The sequence below is a fragment of the Symphalangus syndactylus genome, chromosome 15 (genome assembly GCF_028878055.3).
Source record: "Symphalangus syndactylus isolate Jambi chromosome 15, NHGRI_mSymSyn1-v2.1_pri, whole genome shotgun sequence".
NCBI lineage: Eukaryota > Metazoa > Chordata > Mammalia > Primates > Hylobatidae > Symphalangus > Symphalangus syndactylus.
Window position 1 is genome coordinate 78,992,780 of NC_072437.2, and position 20,125 is coordinate 79,012,904.

The 20,125-nt window shown below is 36.8% G+C and overlaps 1 protein-coding gene across 4 annotated transcripts in view; it reads right to left on the bottom strand.

Annotated features, from left to right (window-relative positions):
- VWA8 (von Willebrand factor A domain containing 8) overlaps nt 1-20,125 on the bottom strand; it is a 458,897-nt gene that overhangs the window by 110,439 nt on the left and 328,333 nt on the right. For all 4 annotated transcript variants that reach the window (XM_055244723.2, XM_055244727.2, XM_055244724.2 and 1 more), the window contains one exon: nt 16,666-16,867. In XM_055244723.2, coding sequence (XP_055100698.2) covers nt 16,666-16,867 — 202 coding nt within the window. The remainder of the gene's footprint in view (nt 1-16,665; nt 16,868-20,125) is intronic.

The window sequence follows — 20,125 nt, forward strand, 5'->3', positions numbered from 1 at the left end:
AATGCCTCATTTCTTAAAGAGAGATTGAGGACTCCCAAGAGTCTCATTCATCCTGGGGAAGGAAAGACTGATGAGCTCATTACTACACAGCCTTAACGTTGTTTAGGGGTGGTGATGGGATACCTAATCAACTCACTTCTGCGCACTGAATCATGCTGCTGCAACTGTGCTTGTTTTTACCCTTTTCCTGACAGGAGGCTCACTCTTCTGGAAACCAACTTCAGATCCTGCTGCCTTGCTCACTTGAACAACATAGAAATTTTGCAACACTTTAACTTATTTTATCTATTCATCAAAGGAAAGAGTATCAGGGATTAAAGAAATGGCATGAGAATCTCTGAGAATTCGGTTTCTTTTTTTTTTTTTTTTTTTTTTTGAGACGGAGTCTCGCTCTATTGCCAGGTTGGAGTGTAGTGGCGCGATTTTGGCTCACTGCAACCTCTGCCTCCCGGGTTCAAGCGATTCTCCTGCCTCAGCCTCCCAAGTAGCTGGGACTACAGGCGCATGCCACCACACTCAGCTAATTTTTGAATTTTTAGTAGAGATGGGGTTTCACCATGTTGGCCAGGATGGTCTTGATCTCTTGACCTTGTGATCTGCCCACCTCGGCTTCCCAAAGTGCTGGGATTACAGGCGTGAGCCACTGCGCCTGACCAAGAATTCGGTTTTCTGTTATCAATTAAAGAGCATCTAAAAGGATCTTTCTTACTGCTTGCCACGGAGCCGAAAATTATTTGGCTGCTCAGAAACACTGACTTCTATGGGAACCAAGATAATTTGATGGAGTTATACAGAGACAAATGGCAAGCTTTTAACTCCACTGGCATTTTCAGATTTTGGCAGGGGGAGGTATTCTGGAAACTCTGGATATCTGACTAGGTAGTGAAAGTTGGTAATGCTGCCTGGGCTGTAGGGCATGGTGGATAAAGAGCACAAATTGTAGAACTACTAACTCTGCCGCTTACCAACTGTGTGATCTTGGGCAAGTTATGTAACCTCTCTGGGCCTTAGTTTCCCCATCTGCAAATAACATACCTGGAACATTTTCTTACTCCAAAAATGATACCATAGATTGAGACTTTTTTTTTTTAACACTGACCAAATTAGCTTTCTTGACCTTAGAAGTTTTAAAGTATTCATTTAAAATTATTTTTAAGAATTAGCTTCACAGTCTCTATGTAATTACAACAATGAATGATGACATGGGATTGGATACTATTATTATTGTATACATGGCATTGTATACTATTATTACTATTGTATACTATTATTATTCCTGGGCTTGTAACTATTGTGTGATTTTATTTGCATATTGAAAAATCAACAAGGTTTTAAACATGTGCTTCTTTTGCATATGGATGTCCAATTGTCAAAGCACCATTTGTTGACTATCCTTTCTCCATTAAACTGTTTTGGCATCTTTGTTGAAAACTACTGGCAATATGTCTGTAGGTCTAATTTTGGATAGTCTATTGTGTTTCATTGATTTAATTTTTTTGCAAACATTGCACTGTCTTGACTATTGTAGTTTTATAGTAAATCTTAAAATTAGGTAGCATGATTTCTCCAACGTTATTCTTCTTTTAAAAATTATTTTGGTTCATTTAGTTCATTTATCTTCCCATATAAATTTTAGAGTTGGTTTATAGCTATAAACAAAATCCTGCAGAGATTGGATTGGAATTGTGTTAAATCTGTAGGCCAATTTGGAGAGAACTGACATCATTATTAGGTAGAGTTTTCTAATCCATGAACTCAGTATATCTCTCCATTTATTTAGGTCTTTGATTTCTTTCATTAATGTTTCAGCATACATAACCTGCACAAGTCTTATTGATTTATACCTAAATATTTCATTTTTAGAGAAAGCTGTTTGCAAATGGTACATGTATTTTTAAATTTTAATTGTTAGTTATCAATTGTTAGTATATAGAAATATGATTGATTTTTGGCTTTGATAAACTCATTTATTAGTTCTAAGAGTAGTTTCTTTTGCTTGTTTGGTTTGTCTTTTTTTAATAGATTCTGTGGGATTTTCTAGGTAGGCAATTATGTTGTTTGCAAATAGGGACAGTTTTATTTCTTCCTTCCCAATCTGGATGTCTTTTATTTATTTTTCTTTTCTTATTGCTCCTTTTTTTTATTTTTTTATTTTATTATTATTATTATTATACTTCAAGTTTTAGGGTACATGTGCACAACATGCAGGTTTGTTACATATGTATACATGTGATGTTGAATAGGAATGGTGAGCATGGTCATTGCCTTATTCCCAACGTTACAGGGAAAGCGTTCAGTCTCTTATCATTAAAATATGGTGCCAGCTGTGGGGATTTTACAGATGCCCTTTATTGGGTTGAGAAAATTTCCTTCTATTCCTAGTTTTCTGAGAGTACCACTTCAATTTCCAAGCTGCCTTGAATCAAAACCAGAAGACTCTGGAGGAAAAATGAGAAACTCATAGCTGATTACCATTTAGGTAGTTCAAATTCTGGTCTTCTTCCTCAATCCATATGCTATCATTTATTTTTCAGGGACTTTGAATAGTTGCTCATGCATTCTGTCCAGGTTTTATAGCTGCATTCAGTGGGAGAGACAAGGTGAGTGTTTGTTCCACTGTATTCAGAACTGGAATCCTTGAGTCATTTTAAAGTCAAAGAAAGAAAATTAACCAGCTTATTCAGTTCCATTAAAAAAAAAAAAAGTACCGTTTTAAGTTTCAAGGATCCAAAGATGAGTTAAATTTAATCACTACTTCTGAAGAATTGTTTCATGCCCACTCTCATTCCTCTTTTCCACCTGGTAAATTCCTACTTGTTATTATTTTGACTTGTTATTATTTTGAAGTAATTTTTAATTCTTATCAAAGTAATAAGCATACATGGTTTAATAAGTCAGATAGTACTACAAGATGTATAACAAAAAATAGCACCCTTGTGACACAGTCTCCCCCTCAAGCAATTAAGAGGTTAAAGGTAACTACTTCAACTCTGCTTACTACATCTTTTACTATTTACTTCCATATTTCTAAGTAATATTCTTATGTCTCTCTATTCTTCAATTTCAGACGTTGTCTATTGACTTCCTATTATGAAAGGTAAGGATTATTTTACCTCTCCCACCTCAAACACACATCACTCACTTTTTTTCTCCCCTCATTCCCCCTAATAAAGTGCTATCATAAACAAATCAATATTGTTTACCTTATCATTACTATACTGTCCCCGACTTACGATGATTCAATTTAACAATTTTTCTATATCGTGGTTCAATTTAACAATTCTCCTACTTTACGATGTAGAAAAATTGTTAAATTGAACCATCGTTAAGTCAGGGACTGTCTGTATAGTAATGATAATAAAGTGCTGAATAGCCCCTGTAACTTACTGAATATATTATGTCACAATCTAGACATAATGTATTCAGTAAGTTACACGAGCTATTCAGCACTTTATTATCAAACAGCCTTTTATGTTAGATAATTTTGCCCAACTGGGAATTACCTTTGCCACTCTTTCCACCTATGTCTTCCTCTCTCTTGGTTTACTCCCTTTTTTTTAGTGACAGCACATCATGAAGTAACTTCTTGAGAACGAATGTAATGTTTTTGAGATTTGCACATTTTTTTTTTTTTTTTTTTTGGTAGGCATATTTTATTAAAGGCCTAGTACATCTTGGGCACTCTAATTTCTTTCTTTTTTTTTTTTATTATTATACTTTAGGGTTTTAGGGTACATGTGCACAATGTGCAGGTTTGTTACATATGTATCCATGTGCCATGTTGATTTCCTGCACCCATTAACTCGTCATTTAGCATTAGGTGTATCTCCTAATGCTGTCCCTCCCCCCCCGCCCACCCCACAACAGTCCCCGGAGCGTGATGTTCCCCTTCCTGTGTCCATGAGTTCTCATTGTTCAATTCCCACCTATGAGTGAGAACATGCAGTGTTTGGTTTTTTGTCCTTGTGATAGTTTACTGAGAATGATGTTTTCCAGTTTCATCCATGTCCCTACAAAGGACACGAACTCATCATTTTTTATGGCTGCATAGTATTCCATGGTGTATATGTGCCACATTTTCTTAATCCAGTCTATCATTGTTGGACATTTGGGTTGGTTCCAACTCTTTGCTATTGTGAATAGTGCCGCAATAAACATACGTGTGCATGTGTCTTTATAGTAGCATGATTTATAGTCCTTTGGGTATATACCCAGTAATGGGATGGCTGGGTCAAATGGTATTTCTAGTTCTAGATCCCTGAGGAATCGCCACACTGACTTCCACAATGGTTGAACTAGTTTACAGTCCCACCAACAGTGTAAAAGTGTTCCTATTTCTCCACATCCTCTCCAGCACCTGTTGTTTCCTGATTTTTTAATGATGGCCATTCTAACTGGTGTGAGATGGTATCTCACTGTGGTTTTGATTTGCATTTCTCTGATGGCCAGTGATGATGAGCATTTCTTCATGTGTTTTTTGGCTGCATAAATGTCTTCTTTTGAGAAGTGTCTGTTCATGTCCTCTGCCCACTTTTTGATGGGGTTGTTTTTTTCTTGTAAATTTGTTTGAGTTCATTGTAGATTCTGGATATTAGCCCTTTGTCAGATGAGTAGGTTGCAAAAATTTTCTCCCATTGTGTAGGTTGCCTGTTCACTCTGATGATAGTTTCTTTTGCTGTGCAGAAGCTCTTTAGTTTAATGAGATCCCATTTGTCGATTTTGGCTTTTGTTGCCATTGCTTTTGGTGTTTTAGACATGAAGTCCTTGCCCACGCCTATGTCCTGAATGGTATTGCCTAGGTTTTCTTGTAGGATTTTAATGGTTTTAGGTCTAACATATAAGTCTTTAATCCATCTTGAATTAATTTTTGTATAAGGTGTAAGGAAGGGATCCAGTTGCAGCTTTCTACATATGGCTAGCCAGTTTTCCCAGCACCATTTATTAAATAGGGAATCCTTTCCCCATTTCTTGTTTTTGTCAGGTTTGTCAAAGATCAGATAGTTGTAGCTATGCGGCATCATTTCTGAGGGCTCTGTTCTGTTCCATTGATCTATGTCTCTGTTGTGGTACCAGTACCATGCTGTTTTGGTTACTGTAGCCTTGTAGTATAGTTTAAAGTCAGGTAGCGTGATGCCTCCAGCTTTGTTCTTTTGGCTTAGGATTGACTTGGCGATGCGGGCTCTTTTTTGGTTCCATATGAACTTTAAAGTAGTTTTTTCCAATTCTGTGAAGAAAGTCATTGGTAGCTTGATGGGGATGGCATTGAATCTATAAATTACCTTGGGCAGTATGGCCATTTTCACGATATTGATTCTTCCAACCCATGAGCATGGAATGTTCTTCCATTTGTTTGTATCCTCTTTTATTTCATTGAGCAGTGGTTTGTAGTTCTCCTTGAAGAGGTCCTTCACATCCCTTGTAAGTTGGATTCCTAGGTATTTTATTCCCTTTGAAGCAATTGTGAATGGGAGTTCACTCATGATTTGGCTCTCTGTTTGTCTGTTATTGGTGTACAAGAATGCTTGTGATTTTTGTACATTAATTTTGTATCCTGAGACTTTGCTGAAGTTGCTAATCAGCTTAAGGAGATTTTGGGCTGAGACAATGGGGTTTTCTAGATATACAATCATGTCATCTGCAAACAGGGACAATTTGACTTCCTCTTTTCCTAATTGAATACCCTTTATTTCCTTCTCCTGCCTGATTGCTCTGGCCAGAACTTCCAGCACTATGTTGAATAGGAGCGGTGAGAGAGGGCATCCCTGTCTTGTGCCAGTTTTCAGAGGGAATGCTTCCAGTTTTTGCCCATTCAGTATCATATTGGCTGTGGGTTTGTGGTAGATAGCTCTTATTATTTTGAGATACGTCCCATCAATACCTAATTTATTGAGAGTTTTTAGCATGAAGGGTTGTTGAATTTTGTCAAAGGCCTTTTCTGCATCTATTGAGATAATCATGTGGTTTTTGTCTTTGGTTCTGTTTATATGCTGGATTACATTTATTGATTTGCGTATGTTGAACCAGCCTTGCATCCCAGGGATGAAGCCCACTTGATCATGATGGATAAGCTTTTTGATGTGCTGCTGGATTCGGTTTGCCAGTATTTTATTGAGGATTTTTGCATCAATGTTCATCAAGGATATTGGTCTGAAATTCTCTTTTTTGGTTATGTCTCTGCCAGGTTTTGGTATCAGGACGATGCTGGCTTCGTAAAATGTGTTAGGGAGGATTCCCTCTTTTTCTATCGATTGGAATAGTTTCAGAAGGAATGGTACCAGTTCCTCCTTGTACCTCTGGTAGAATTCAGCTGTGAATCCATCAGGTCCTGGACTCTTTTTGGTTGGTAAGCTATTGATTATTGCCACAATTTCAGAACCTGTTATTGGTCTATTCAGAGATTCAACTTCTTCCTGGTTTAGTCTTGGGAGGGTGTATTTGTCGAGGAATTTATCCATTTCTTCTAGATTTTCTAGTTTATTTGCATAGAGGTGTTTGTAGTGTTCTCTGATGGTAGATTGTATTTCTGTGGGATTGGTGGTGATATCCCCTTTTTCGTTTTTTATTGCATCTATTTGATTCTTCTCTCTTTTCTTCTTTATTAGTCTTGCTAGCGGTCCATCAATTTTGTTGATCTTTTCAAAAAACCAGCTCCTGGATTCATTAATTTTTTGAAGGGTTTTTTGTGTCTCTATTTCCTTCAGTTCTGCTCTGATTTTAGTTATTTCTAGCCTTCTGCTAGCTTTTGAATGTGTTTGCTCTTGCTTTTCTAGTTCTTTTAATTGTGATGTTAGGGTGTCAATTTTGGATCTTTCCTGCTTTCTCTTGTGGGCATTTAGTGCTATAAATTTCCCTCTACACACTGCTTTGAACGTGTCCCAGAGATTCTGGTATGTTGTGTCTTTGTTCTCATTGGTTTCAAAGAACATCTTTATTTCTGCCTTCATTTCATTATGTACCCAATAGTCATTCAGGAGCAGGTTGTTCAGTTTCCATGTAGTTGAGCGGCTTTGACTGAGTTTCTTAATCCTGAGTTCTAGTTTGATTGCACTGTGGTCTGAGAGACAGTTTGTTATAATCTCTGTTCTTTTACATTTGCTGAGAAGAGCTTTACTTCCAACTATGTGGTCAATTTTGGAATAGGTGTGGTGTGGTGCTGAAAAAAATGTATATTCTGTTGATTTGGGGTGGAGAGTTCTGTAGATGTCTATTAGGTCCACTTTATGTAGAGCTGAGTTCAATTCCTGGATATCCTTGTTAACTTTCTGTCTCGTTGATCTGTCTAATGCTGACAGTGGGGTGTTAAAATCTCCCATTATTATTGTGTGGGAGTTTAAGTCCCTTTGTAGGTCACTGAGGACTTGCTTTATGAATCTGAGTGCTCCTGTGTTGGGTGCATATATATTTAGGATAGTTAGCTCTTCTTGTTGAATTGATCCCTTTACCATTATGTAATGGCCTTCTTTGTCTCTTTTGATCTTTGTTGGTTTAAAGTCTATTTTATCAGAGACTAGGATTGCAACCCCTGCCTTTTTTTGTTTTCCAGTTGCTTGATAGATCTTCCTCCATCCCTTTATTTTGAGTCTATGTGTGTCTCTGCACATGAGATGGGTTTCCTGAATACAGTACACTGATGGGTCCTGACTCCTTATCCAGTTTGCCAGTCTGTGTCTTTTGATTGGAGCATTTAGCCCATTTACATTTAACGTTAATATTGTTATGTGTGAATCTGATCCTGTCATTATGATGTTAATTGGTTATTTTGCTCGTTAGTTGCTATAGTTTCTTCCTAGCCTTGATGGTCTTTACAATTTGGCATGTTTTTGCAGGGGCTGGTACCGGTTGTTCCTTTCCATGTTTAGTGCTTCCTTCAGGAGCTCTTTTAGGGCAGGCCTGGTGGTGACAAAATCACTCAGCATTTGCTTGTCTGTAAAGTATTTTATTTCTCCTTCACTTATGAAGCTTAGTTTGGCGGGATAGGAAATTCTGGGTTGAAAATTCTTTTCTTTAAGAATGTTGAATATCGGCCCCCACTCTCTTCTGGCTTGTAAAGTTTCTGCTGAGAGATCAGCTGTTAGTCTGATGGGCTTCCCTTTGTCGGTAACCCGACCTTTCTCTCTGGCTGCCCTTAACATTTTTTCCTTCATTTCAACTTTGGTGAATCTGACAATTATGTGTCTTGGAGTTGCCCTTCTCGAGGAGTATCTTTGTGGCGTTCTCTGTATTTCCTGAATCTGAATGCTGGCCTGCCTTGCTAGATTGGGGAAGTTCTCCTGGATAATATCTTGCAGAGTGTTTTCCAACTTGGTTCCATTCTCCCCATCATTTTCAGGTACACCAATCAGACGTAGGTTTGCTCTTTTCACATAGTCCCAAATTTCTTGGAGGCTTTGTTCATTACTTTTTATTCTTTTTTCTCTAAACTTCCCTTCTCTCTTCATTTCATTCATTTCATCTTCCATCAGCGATACCCTTTCTTCCAGTTGATCGCATCTGCTACTGAGGCTTCTGCATTCTTCACGTAGTTCTCGAAACTTGGCTTTCAGCTTCATCATCTCCTTTAAGCCCTTCTCTCCATTGGTTATTCTAGTTATCCATTCTTCCAATTTTTTTTCAAAGTTTTTAACTTCTTTGCTATTATTTTGAATTTCCTCTCGTAGCTCAGAGTAGTTTGATTGTCTGGAGCCTTCTTCTCTCAACTCATCAAAGTCATCCTCCATCCAGCTTTGTTCCGTTGCTGGTGAGGAACTGCGTTCCTTTGGAGGAGGAGAGGTGCTCTGTTTTTTAGAGTTTCCAGTTTTTTTGGTCTGTTTTTTCCCCATCTTTGTGGTTTTGTCTACTTTTTGTCTTCGATGATGGTGGTGTACAGATGGGTTTTTGGTGTGGATGTCCTTTCTGTTTGTTAATTTTCCTTCTACCAGACAAGACCCTCAGCTGCAGGTCTGTTGGAGTTTACTAGAGGTCCACTCCAGACCCTGTTTGGCTGGGTGTCAGCACCGGTGGCTGCAGAACAGCAGATTTTCGTGAGACCACAAATTCAGCTGTCTGATAGTTCCTCTGGAAGTTTTGTCTCAGAGGAGTACCCGGTGGAATGAGGTGTCAGTCTGTCCCTACTGGGGGGGTGCCTCCCAGTTAGGCTGCTCAGGGGTGAGGGACCCACTTTAGGAGGCAGTCTGTCCGTTCTCAGATCTCCAGCTGCGTGCTGGGAGAACCACTACTCTCTTCAAAGCTGTCAGTCAGACAGGGACATTTAAGGCTGTGGAGGTTCTCGCTGAGTTTTTGGTTGTCTGTGCCCTGCCCCCAGAGGTGGAGCCTACAGAGGCAGGCAGGCCTCCTTGAGCTGTGGTGGGCTCCACCCAGTTCGAGCTTCCTGGCTGCTTTGTTTACCTAAGCAAGCCTGGGCAATGGCGGGCGCCCCTCCCCCAGCCTCGTTGCCACCTTGCAGCGTGATCTCAGACTGCTGTGCTAGCAATCAGCAAGACTCTGTGGGCATAGGACCCTCCAAGCCAGGTGCGGGACACAATCTCCTAGTGTGCCGTTTTCCAGGCCCGTTGGAAAAGCGCAGTATTAGGACGGGACTGACCCGATATTCCAGGTGCCGTCTGTTTCCCCTTTCTTTGACTAGGAAAGGGAACTCCCTGACCCCTTGCGCTTCCCGAGTGAGGCAATGCCTCGCCCTGCTTCGGCTCGTGCACTGTGCGCTTCGCCGACTGTCCTGAACCCACTGTTAGGCACTCCCTAGTGAGATGAAACTGGTACCTCAAGCAGAAATGCAGAAATCACCTGTCTTCTGTGTCGCTGGGGCTGGGAGCTGGAGACCGGAGCTGTTCCTATTCGGCCATCTTGGCTCCATCCCCCGGGCACTCTCGAGATTTGCACATTTAATAATGGTTTTAGTCTACCTGATTAATAGCTTGGCTGGATATAAATTCTAGCTGGAAATCATTTTCCCTCTTTGATTTTCTCTTTAGTTTCCAATGCTGCTTTGGAGAAACCCAGTGCCATTAGGATTTCGACCACTTTTATATGATCTGTTCCCTACTTCTCTCAAAATTAGAAGTTATCGGCCTTATTTCTTTATCCATGGGGTTCTAAAATTTCAGGTGGACATGCTTTGATGTGCGTGTGTGTGTGTGTGTGTGTGTGTGTGTGTGTGTGTTCCATTTGTTATACTGTATATCTGGTTCTTTAGTTCAGTGAAATTCTTAAATATAGATGCTACTACCTTCCTTGAGTCTAAGTAAAAAAAAAGCAGACTTTCACTTTATCTTCTTGTTAGTTGTATGGTTTCCCTCCTGTCCTAATTGGTGCCTTTTGTAAGGGCAGAGGAGAGCCAGCTGCCTAGAAGCATAGGATAGAGGAGAAAATCTGGATGTCTCAATGGCCTGGACAGACTTTCAACTAATCTTCCAAATTTCAGTGCCACCCCACATTACAACCTTCAGAACTACACAGTATCTTCAAGTCCTGTTGCTAATAAAAGCTTAAAATAGGAGGAGGAAAAAGCTATGAAAAGCTTAGAAAGACAGGATTCCAATTTGCCCTGTGTTTTTGTTGTTGTTGTTGTTGTTTTCCTGTTTTCTACTGTTCTCAGGACTCAGAGTAAATGATGTATACTTTGCTGCATGTTTTTTGGTCTTGTTCTAATTTGTCTTTTAAATAAGGCTAAACACTATAATTCTCTGCTGACAATTGTCCTATCATTGATTTCCTGCTTTTCTTCAAGCTGACAGGTTTAGGCAAAGACCATTTTTACAATTCCTTTTTTGGATCTGACAAAATTTTTTCCAAACAGGATTATAAACAAAGCTTACATTTTAACACTAGTATAGATGATGAATTATATAACTCACTGGATCATAAGTTAATATTAGGTATTTGAGTAATAGTATTTCATTTAAATTTGGCTTTGTCTCCATAAAGCATTGAAGAATTCTGTAGCCCAATATTAACTTAAATTCTAAGTTTCTATTTTTTATTGTTTACTGAGTACTTACTCCGTACCAGGCATTACTGTATTTCATTCTTACAACAACTTTGTTAAGGTTCAATTATTTTTATATTATGATTAGAAAGTGAGGCTTTGAAAGAATAAGTAATTTGCCAGAGATCACCTACAAAGTTGAACCAGGATTTTAATCTAGGTTTGAACACTATAAATTTCATGCTCTTAAACAATAAGTTGTACTGCTTATGAATAAAATCATAAATATAATAGCAAGAAGCTTTTATTTCTGTAGCCATTGTGATTGTAAGGTATACACTTACATTTAAGTGTATACACTTACTTAAATGTAAGTGTATACCTAATGAGCTCAGAACCGTAACAGTTCTAGAGTCATTGACTGTCAACCTATTAATTGCATTTCTCATTCAAGTTTATAGCCAGTATACTGCAGAATTAATTTGTTTTCTTTATACTTTAAATAAATATTGTTAAAATTACCTCTTTACTTGCTGATCATATTGTTGAACAATATGCACTAGTGATATGGTAACACAATTATCCTATGGCCTGTCTTGAGAGAAGGAGGTTGAAATAGTCCTGCTGATGATTTGAAAAGGAATTTTTTAAGGTTAGACCTTTTCTAAAGAGTGAAAGTAAGATAATATTTCTATTTTAAATACTAGTTTAACATTCTATAATTTTCATAATTTATAGGGGTATCATTCTTATTGGATATGCATAAAAAGTTAATGAAACCTCACAGCCTCCCTAAAATCATAAACTTGTTTATTTGCTTGCCTTAGGGAGGTGACTGTTGATTTAATTTTAATTGTATTTAGCAATTACTGATAATGTTGTGATCCAATGGAACTTTTCTTTTAGAGGAATGTAAAAATCAACTTGCAATTTCTCTCTAAAACACAATCTATATAAGAAAGGAGGCCCATATGCATGAACCCAGGAGTGCTATCTTACTTCAGGGCAGATTTTTCTTCAATTCTTTACTCAAACCAAATTTCTGGTTCAAGAAGAGTATGGCCAATTTGTGACTGGGATAACTGCAGGCTTCCACATTCCCTGAGCTAACATGATACTATCTTATCTGTGTTCTCTGTACCTTTCTCCCTTTTCTCTCATTGCTTCTGTCCCTATCACTATCTTATTGCCTCATTTCTGAAAGCCTTGCTATTAGGTAACTGCCATAATTCTCCTTGGGGAGTTAGATGATAAAGCCCTAAATAAGCAAGTGGCATGATAGAGCTAAACTGTACCAGCCTATGAGAGATAACTGCTAAATATTTAGGAATTTTTCAAGCTGATTGTTAACCTTTGGCAGCTTGAAATCATGGTGGGGGTGTTTGCACCATGGAAATTGGCAAACTTAACAACCCCCCAGTCTCCATGAGAACTGGTTTACTAGCACGCCACCAGGTATTACACTTCTCAGGGGGATCTTGCATTTTCACTCAGTACTCCTGAAAATCTTAAAGATTCAAAATGAATTTCCATGGCTGGGGCTTCTCTAATAGGAATAAACAATAAAAAAAAAATTACAGGCAATGCCCAAGTGTTACCATATAGGGAAACAGCTGGATCATCTTGCTGAAAGCCAGCTCTACTGACACATGGCGAGGAGACATGGATGGTGGGAAATTATAAAAGTTCAGAAAAGCATTGCCTTTCTGGGCCAAGAAAGATTCCCAAAGACATATGTACATATAACAATCCTACAAAATATGGATTGTTCTGTAACAATGATCCACTGAATCAGACTATTTTTTCAGAGTTATTGATCAAAGAATGATGTATAAGAGTAAACTACGCTCCTTAAAAAGAACAAAGGATTTCATAATCCCATAGAGGATCTGAAGATAACCTAGCCTGTAAACTAACTGACTAATAGTCAGCCAGTTAAATAACCCAGTGGTTTCTAAAACTGAAAATGGAACTTAATATCCTACTGAGATCTTCAAAAATCAAAACTGCTGGACTAGAGATTACAGAAAAGGTCAAGCTTAGTTACCTAAGTACATCAAACTGCACTTATTCATAGTCCTAGAAAATTCTCTTTAAAAGGGGGAATAGACTAATGGTGCTTAACATAAATTAGTTATCTTTTCCATATATTTCTTTCTATGCCTCACTCCTTTTTATTTTCAAATGCTGGTTGTGTGCTTACTGTGTACCAGGCACTGTCTTCACTATAATGATGAAAAAGTTCCAGTCTCACACTGTATTTCAGAAGATTGTATCCATTGTTAAACAACATACTACTTCCTTAAGTACTATTCCAAGGCTGCAGAGAGATCCTACCAGCAATATACAGAAGATTTACTTTGTGATTTCTTTTAATTAGAAAATAACATTTGAAAGCTATAACCTTTTAAGCCTTTTTGCTCCCGCAAAAATAATCACCAAGAGAAGATGATTTGATTTCTGAGGAAATCTGTGGTATAGCTTTAACAGCTTTCTTGGAAGGAAGACAAATGTAACTAAGTATGAATAATATACTTTAAATATAGCCAGAAGAATTTTGACTTATAATTAACCCATGTTTCTGAAAATTTGAAATCTAAAAGTAATAAGTATGCATTCTTAATAATGGGCTCTTAAAACTACATTTATAATAATCCTTTCAGTTTGTTGTTATGGTTATTATAGGAAAAACACATGTTCCTATCAAAGCATGTAAAATTAATGAACACATTTTATATGTAGAGCTCAAAAAATACTCTCTTGTAAGCTGTACTCATTAAATAAAAATACCAACGAATTCATTAAACAAAAACAAAAACTCAAATCAACAATGGCAAAGCTAATAACTCCAGAAGGCTGAAATGTAGCAAAGATAAAGACAGTAGTGATAAAACATTTAACTATTAATATACTCTTTATCTCAATATGGACAGTTCCTTTGCTACGATGCAGAGGAATCAGGAGGCATGGGGATCTTATGTGGTGGATGGCATGGCAGGTTATTTGCCCAGCCCTCACTGCTGACCTAAAGGCGCCTATATTGCTCAACAGGAACCATACAAGACAAGAGTGTATAAGCCTTTCATTGCCAGCAGGCCTGTTAATTTCCATGATGTAAAAAGTAAGTCCATCTGGCCACTAGATGGAGATCAGGTTACTCTGTCAGTGATGGGGAAGCTGCTTGCAGCCAGCAAGTGTTAAGTAAGCAGGGTATGGAGAACCTATTCTCTTTTTTCAATACTTCTATGAAAGGCATTTTCCAAGCTCTGAAGTTAGGAGCAGATCTGTGCTGAATAAAGAGTATATAAATGAAGCATAGCTTGAAAGATCAAACAGAAAGGGAACTGTAAAAGACAAACATTTGCTTGTTATTACTGTTGCCCCTGGAATGACTTCTATTTAGGTTTGGTTGTATAAACTACTTGTAATTAATAAGATGAGCTGGTCTAAATAAGAACAATTAAATAAACTATCTCATTATTTACCAAGCAGGGAAGAAGAGAGATATGACAAAAAATTAAAACAATGATAGATTATTAAGACAATTAGTCTTGTCTGTTTGAACATAAGAATACAGACTCATGTTTGAGTATGTATATAAGTATGCATTTTTAATATCAACCAAAATGGATCAAGGGAACTTAGGGATCAAAGGAGAATGTCAGATAACATCTATTCTAATTTTCCAAATGAAACTATCATTCAATTCTGAATTATATAACTTTATTACTAAACATGTCTTGTTTCTGTAATAGCTGAGCTTTATTTTATTTTTTTTTAGAGACAGGGTCTTGTTTTGTTGCCCAGGCTGGGGAGCAGTGGCTCGATCTCAGCTCCTGCAACCTCCACCTCCCGGGTTCAAGCAATTCTTGTGCCTCAGCCTCCCAAGTAGCTGGGATTACAGGCATGCGCCACCATGCCCGGCTTATAGCTGAACTTTAAACTGGAGACATAAAGTTACACATGTCCTGGAAAATGTTTGGTTTAGGGAAAGTTCAGATATTGCACTGTGTAATGTAGCTGAATGTTTTTATTATTCTTGAGATGTTAGATACCATAATTCTGTTCATTTCTAACTTAATAACTATATATCCTCATTCAATAAATATTTATTCAGTTACATCAAAACAAGTAATTTGTGAAAAGAAAAATTCCATTCGTTATCAAATAGTTTCAATTACCAGTACATTTTAGTATATAGGAGTGTGAGCATAAACAAACATATTAATTGCTTATTGCACCAATCATTGTGCTACAAGCTAGGAGTACAAAGATGTATATATATAGCCAGAGAAGTAACTGGAAGAGAAGGCCTACATGATTAAAAAACAAATACAAATTCATTTTTGTAGCAGTCAAGAACAATTATTAAATGATCAGTAAAAGTCCTTTGTAAAGTTCTATTGTGAAAAATAAACTTAATCTTGACCAGATGGAAAACATGACCTTTGATCTCTACCACATAGAAAATATAGAAATTCAAACACAATAGTATTTACTATTAGGCACCAATGACTGTAATGAGAACAAGAGCTTAATTCAAAAAGAGAAGAAACTAATGTTTAGAATAATAAATGAAACAGGCCATAATTAATTGGTTTTCTAAATATTGTTATGAGTAGTAACCAACATTCAGTCTGTTGCTGTAATCAGTCCATGGCACTTACTTAAACACATGTTTATTTTAGAGTCACACATTTGTTTTAGCTTAATTAAATTAATATATTTATACCTCTTCAAAAAGATTTGAGTTCTACTTTGGTTCGAGGTTTTCAAAATGTGCCTACAAGCTTTTAAGGATCTAAGAGAATTATTATTCATTCATGAATATATTATTTCTATTTAAAGAAAATCACAAAAAGAATCACATAAAATAGGAATTATTAATCAGGTATTGATGAAATAGTTTGTAGAAATTTCTTATTTTGCTAATAGGCTCTTTGCAGGACAACCTGGCTGGGAGGGACCTACTTTTCTTTTTGTTGGATAAGAAAGTAATGTAAACAGGAGAAGTTTTGTTCCAAAGATTAAAATAAATGAATAGCAAATAAATCCTTTTATTATATGCTTTAGTATATATGGGTATATAGCCTTCCTCATTCTTCGAATTAGTTCCAGACAGCAACTAGATTGATTAGATTATGACTGAGTCATTTCTGGAGTTACCAGATTCTTTTCACTTTGGTGGCCTGTTCCCATATTTTTCTCCAGTGCAGGGTTGGGTCTACTTATTGTTGACTACTAAATTTGCATTACTTGGAAATAAGGAAGTTGGTAAAAAACGTTCTATTGGATGCATATTTTTGCTCACCTTCTTTAGTTTAGAGGTTCTGGCCTTGTAATAATCTGCTGTATTCTAGTTCCTAAATGTTTCTGTTTCCTAGGTAGCATGTAGAGATGCTGACACTGAAGATGGTAAAAGTGAGAACAGATGCAAAGGTGCTGCTGGAAACTGGTTAGTGCTTAAGGTTAAAAAAATAAAAGCTGCTGATTGTATTCATATGTTGTGATGTCAGTAACCTGCACATTTAAGCACTGACAGAAAAAAAGGCACGTTTTTACTTTTTCATCATTTAGATGGAGAATTTGTTTTTGTCTTTTTATTTTGAATCTAAAAATTCTTTTAGTTCTTTAAGCAACTATTTTTGAGTCACTGGCCCAGAAATTTTCATGACTGTGGCATCTGGAACTAAATTTATACTTGAATGTGCACCTCTAAGAGATAAGGTGAATTCAAATGGTACCTGCATATTTCTGTCATCTTGTCCAATCATGTTTCTCCATTCCATGAGTGATCGCTGCAGACGTTCAAGTCCAGTTTCCCAAAGCCTGATGTGACCTCCCATATCAACAGTAACAACACCGCTTTTGTCCCACTCAGCTAGCAGTGCATCTGTATCTGAAATGGTCGACAGCCATGTGGTATACGGCGAGAGAGATTCTGATCTGGAAAAAGGAATCCAAGTGACGCTAAGAGACCACAAAAATAAAGCAGGAGGGATGACACTGCACATTGTAATGTTCTTTACTGTTGAAAAACTATGCTCACACTACTCATTATTTTATACCTGCTCTTACCTATGTCACCACATAGGCAGTTATGAGGATATGCTATGAGCAAAAGTTCTTAAACAAACATGCCCAGGGTTCATAAGCAAACATGAGGCAAGACAATCATGAATATAAAAAAACAGAAAGACTATTTTAAGAAAGATGTTTTTATAAGTGATCACAGTATATAACTAATTGGTAGGCCAGGAAACAAAGCTGGTTTAAACTGATTAGTTTCCCTAAACTTGCTATAAAGAATTTGCTATGGACTAAATGCTTGTATCCCCCCCAAATTCATATGTTGAAGCCCTAACCCCCAATATGATAGTATTAGGAGGTAGGTACTTTGGGAGGTAATTAGGCTTAGATGAAGTTGTGAGGGTAGGTCCCCTGTTATAGAACGGGATTAGGGCCCTTATGAGAAGAGACCAGAAAGCTTGCACTTGCATGTGGTCTCTCCCTGTTTCCTTCACCCCCATTCATGTTAGGATACAGCAAGAAGTTAACCCTCTGTAAGACAGCCTTCACTAGGAACTGAATTGGCTGGCCCCTTTATTTTGGCTTTCCGAGCCTCCAGACTGAAAACAAATATTTGTCACTTAAGCTACCCACTCTATAGTATTCTGCTGTAACAGCCTGATCTAAGACAGAACTCTAATAATGAGCATATTAAAAGACAAGATATCAACAGAACCATCTGTAAGGAGCAAAAATACACAGGAATTTACTGGTTCTCTGCATTTTCCTGTATTTGTAGACGACACTAGCTTCCACTGTCAGGAAGAAAGGAACTCTATATCAGTTCATACCTCACACGCCTGCAGTACTGGACTCACTCCTTAGAGGCCTAATGTCAGTGCTGAACCGATTTCTTGTTTATGCATTTCGACTGCATTTGTATGTGATATTTTGCCTTTTCTGACTTAGAAAGTTACGTGAATCTATAACAAGGAATGTATAGATTTCTTATATATTTCACACCTATTTCCTTTGTTATGTATTTCTGACATCTGTATGAGTGTGTGTATATATATATATATATGTGTATAGTAATTTCTAGGAAAGCAAATTTGTCTGTAAGAGTCAACTGCATATCTCCTTTATCTGAGTATAGCTCTTATTATACAAAAGTGATATAGATTATAAATTCCAACTATTAGTGTTGGCTCACAAAATGCATCTGATATTTTCTATATGAAATAAATAGTCTAAAGAGATGGTCTGATAAGAAAAACATAACAAGCTATCATTGTAGATTTTGGAAAAACACAAAACCATTATATATTAGGTAAATTCTTATAATATTCTAAAAGATAAATCAAGACTAATTTGACCTTTTTTCAGTCTGCCTTAGTTGATACTAAACACAGAGTGACAAGGGCGGCCACTCTTGGACACAGAAGACTTAGAAAATGTTCATATGAGGAGAACAACAGTGGGATGGGACCATATGTTTCCAAGCTACTTTACAGGACTCCCAGAAGGGCTCAAAGAAGGTAACATTTGATACAATACATGGTACTCTATCAATAAATATTTGCTGCAGGAAAAAACTTAGTAGTTACAGATGATGGAGTCAGGGGCTATTCAAGAATAATGAAATTTATCCATTTGTAACTATGATGTTTGAAATTCTGCCAAGAACACCCAAGCTGTATGATTCTATTGAGCACTGTACCTACTAGTTGTCACTACTTAACTCTTCACAAGAAAACTTTACATTTACAGGCAATTTCTTTAATTTATTAAAAAAAGAATGACTGAAGAAATTACATATTTTCTACAATTTGCACACTAGGTCTAAAATCTTTTCTTCACTTAAAGAATGTTTTCCTTATAAATAATAACAAAGTTTTAAAAGGACACATAGAATTATAATAGAGTGAAGCCTAAATTTATACACAGCCACATATGAAAGCTTGGCAGTACTATTTTACAAATGCAGATAATATAAAACTTTGAAGAAAATTATGTGAGAGCAAAAGTGATGTATTCATTTTGGCCCTGAAGTTACATACAGTTTTATTGTATTTTCTATTATTTGAAATTAGCTATCAAATGGAAAATTCCTGATATCTAGCAGAATGCTAAATCTAAGCTACTAGCAAAAAAACTGAAGTCCAGATGGGTTGTTCCCTTGGATTTTATACATATGTCAAAAAAAGCAGTAGTTAAGAGAAACTCAGGACATACTGACAATGAAACAGACTCTAAATTCATACTGACAATGAAACAAACTCTTGACACTTGAAATGTGGCAAGTCCAAATGGAGATGTGCTTTAAGTGTAAAATACATACTGAATTTCAGAGACTTAGGAAAAAAAAAGGAATGTAAAATATTTCATTAAAAATTTTATATTGACTACATGTCAAAATAATAATATTTTGGATACATTGGGTTAAATAAAAGATATTAAAATTAATTTCACCTTAAAACAATAATGTGTCTACCAAGAAATATATAATTACATATATGGCTTTCATTATATTTCTGTTGGGCAGTGCAGCTCTAACTGAATGCATTATGGTGGCCAGCTGGCTCTGGGCTGTGCACACAGCTGCTCTTCCAGATGTTCTTTCCATGGCGGGTATAACATGTGATTCATACAGAAAGTCAAAAGAGAAAAACACTGAAATAAAAAACTAGTGAGAGAAATGACTATAAATACTGGAAAAAAATTATCAATGTTTTAGATATGTTAAAAAAGATGTTATTTGCTTTTGTTACTTGAATTAGTATATTTTAATGAGCATATAATTAAGATGGAATATGCAATTTCCTCAAATGATTAAAAGCCATTTTCCATTAAACCAACACATTAGGATGTTCCAAGAAGTCATATATGTTGGAAGAAGTAAATCTATTTCTTTGAATAATGATTTTGTTTTCATATTTTTTGAATCTGATTAAAGGGTCCTAAGAAATGAAGCTGTGTTTCTGAGTTATTTGTGCTATCATGCCGAGCTATTTTCTTCTAGGGGTTGGAGAAGGGGGAAGAAAGGAAGCCTGGTGACATTTTGGGTGACTGACAGATTCTGGTATCCCTGGTCTTCCTCTGCAGGCCCTCCAGGCTACTCTGCTAGAGCTTCTAGCCAAGACTTCAACCACTGTGTTGTGAGGGCTCAATGGCAATGTGAGGGAGTACATGAGA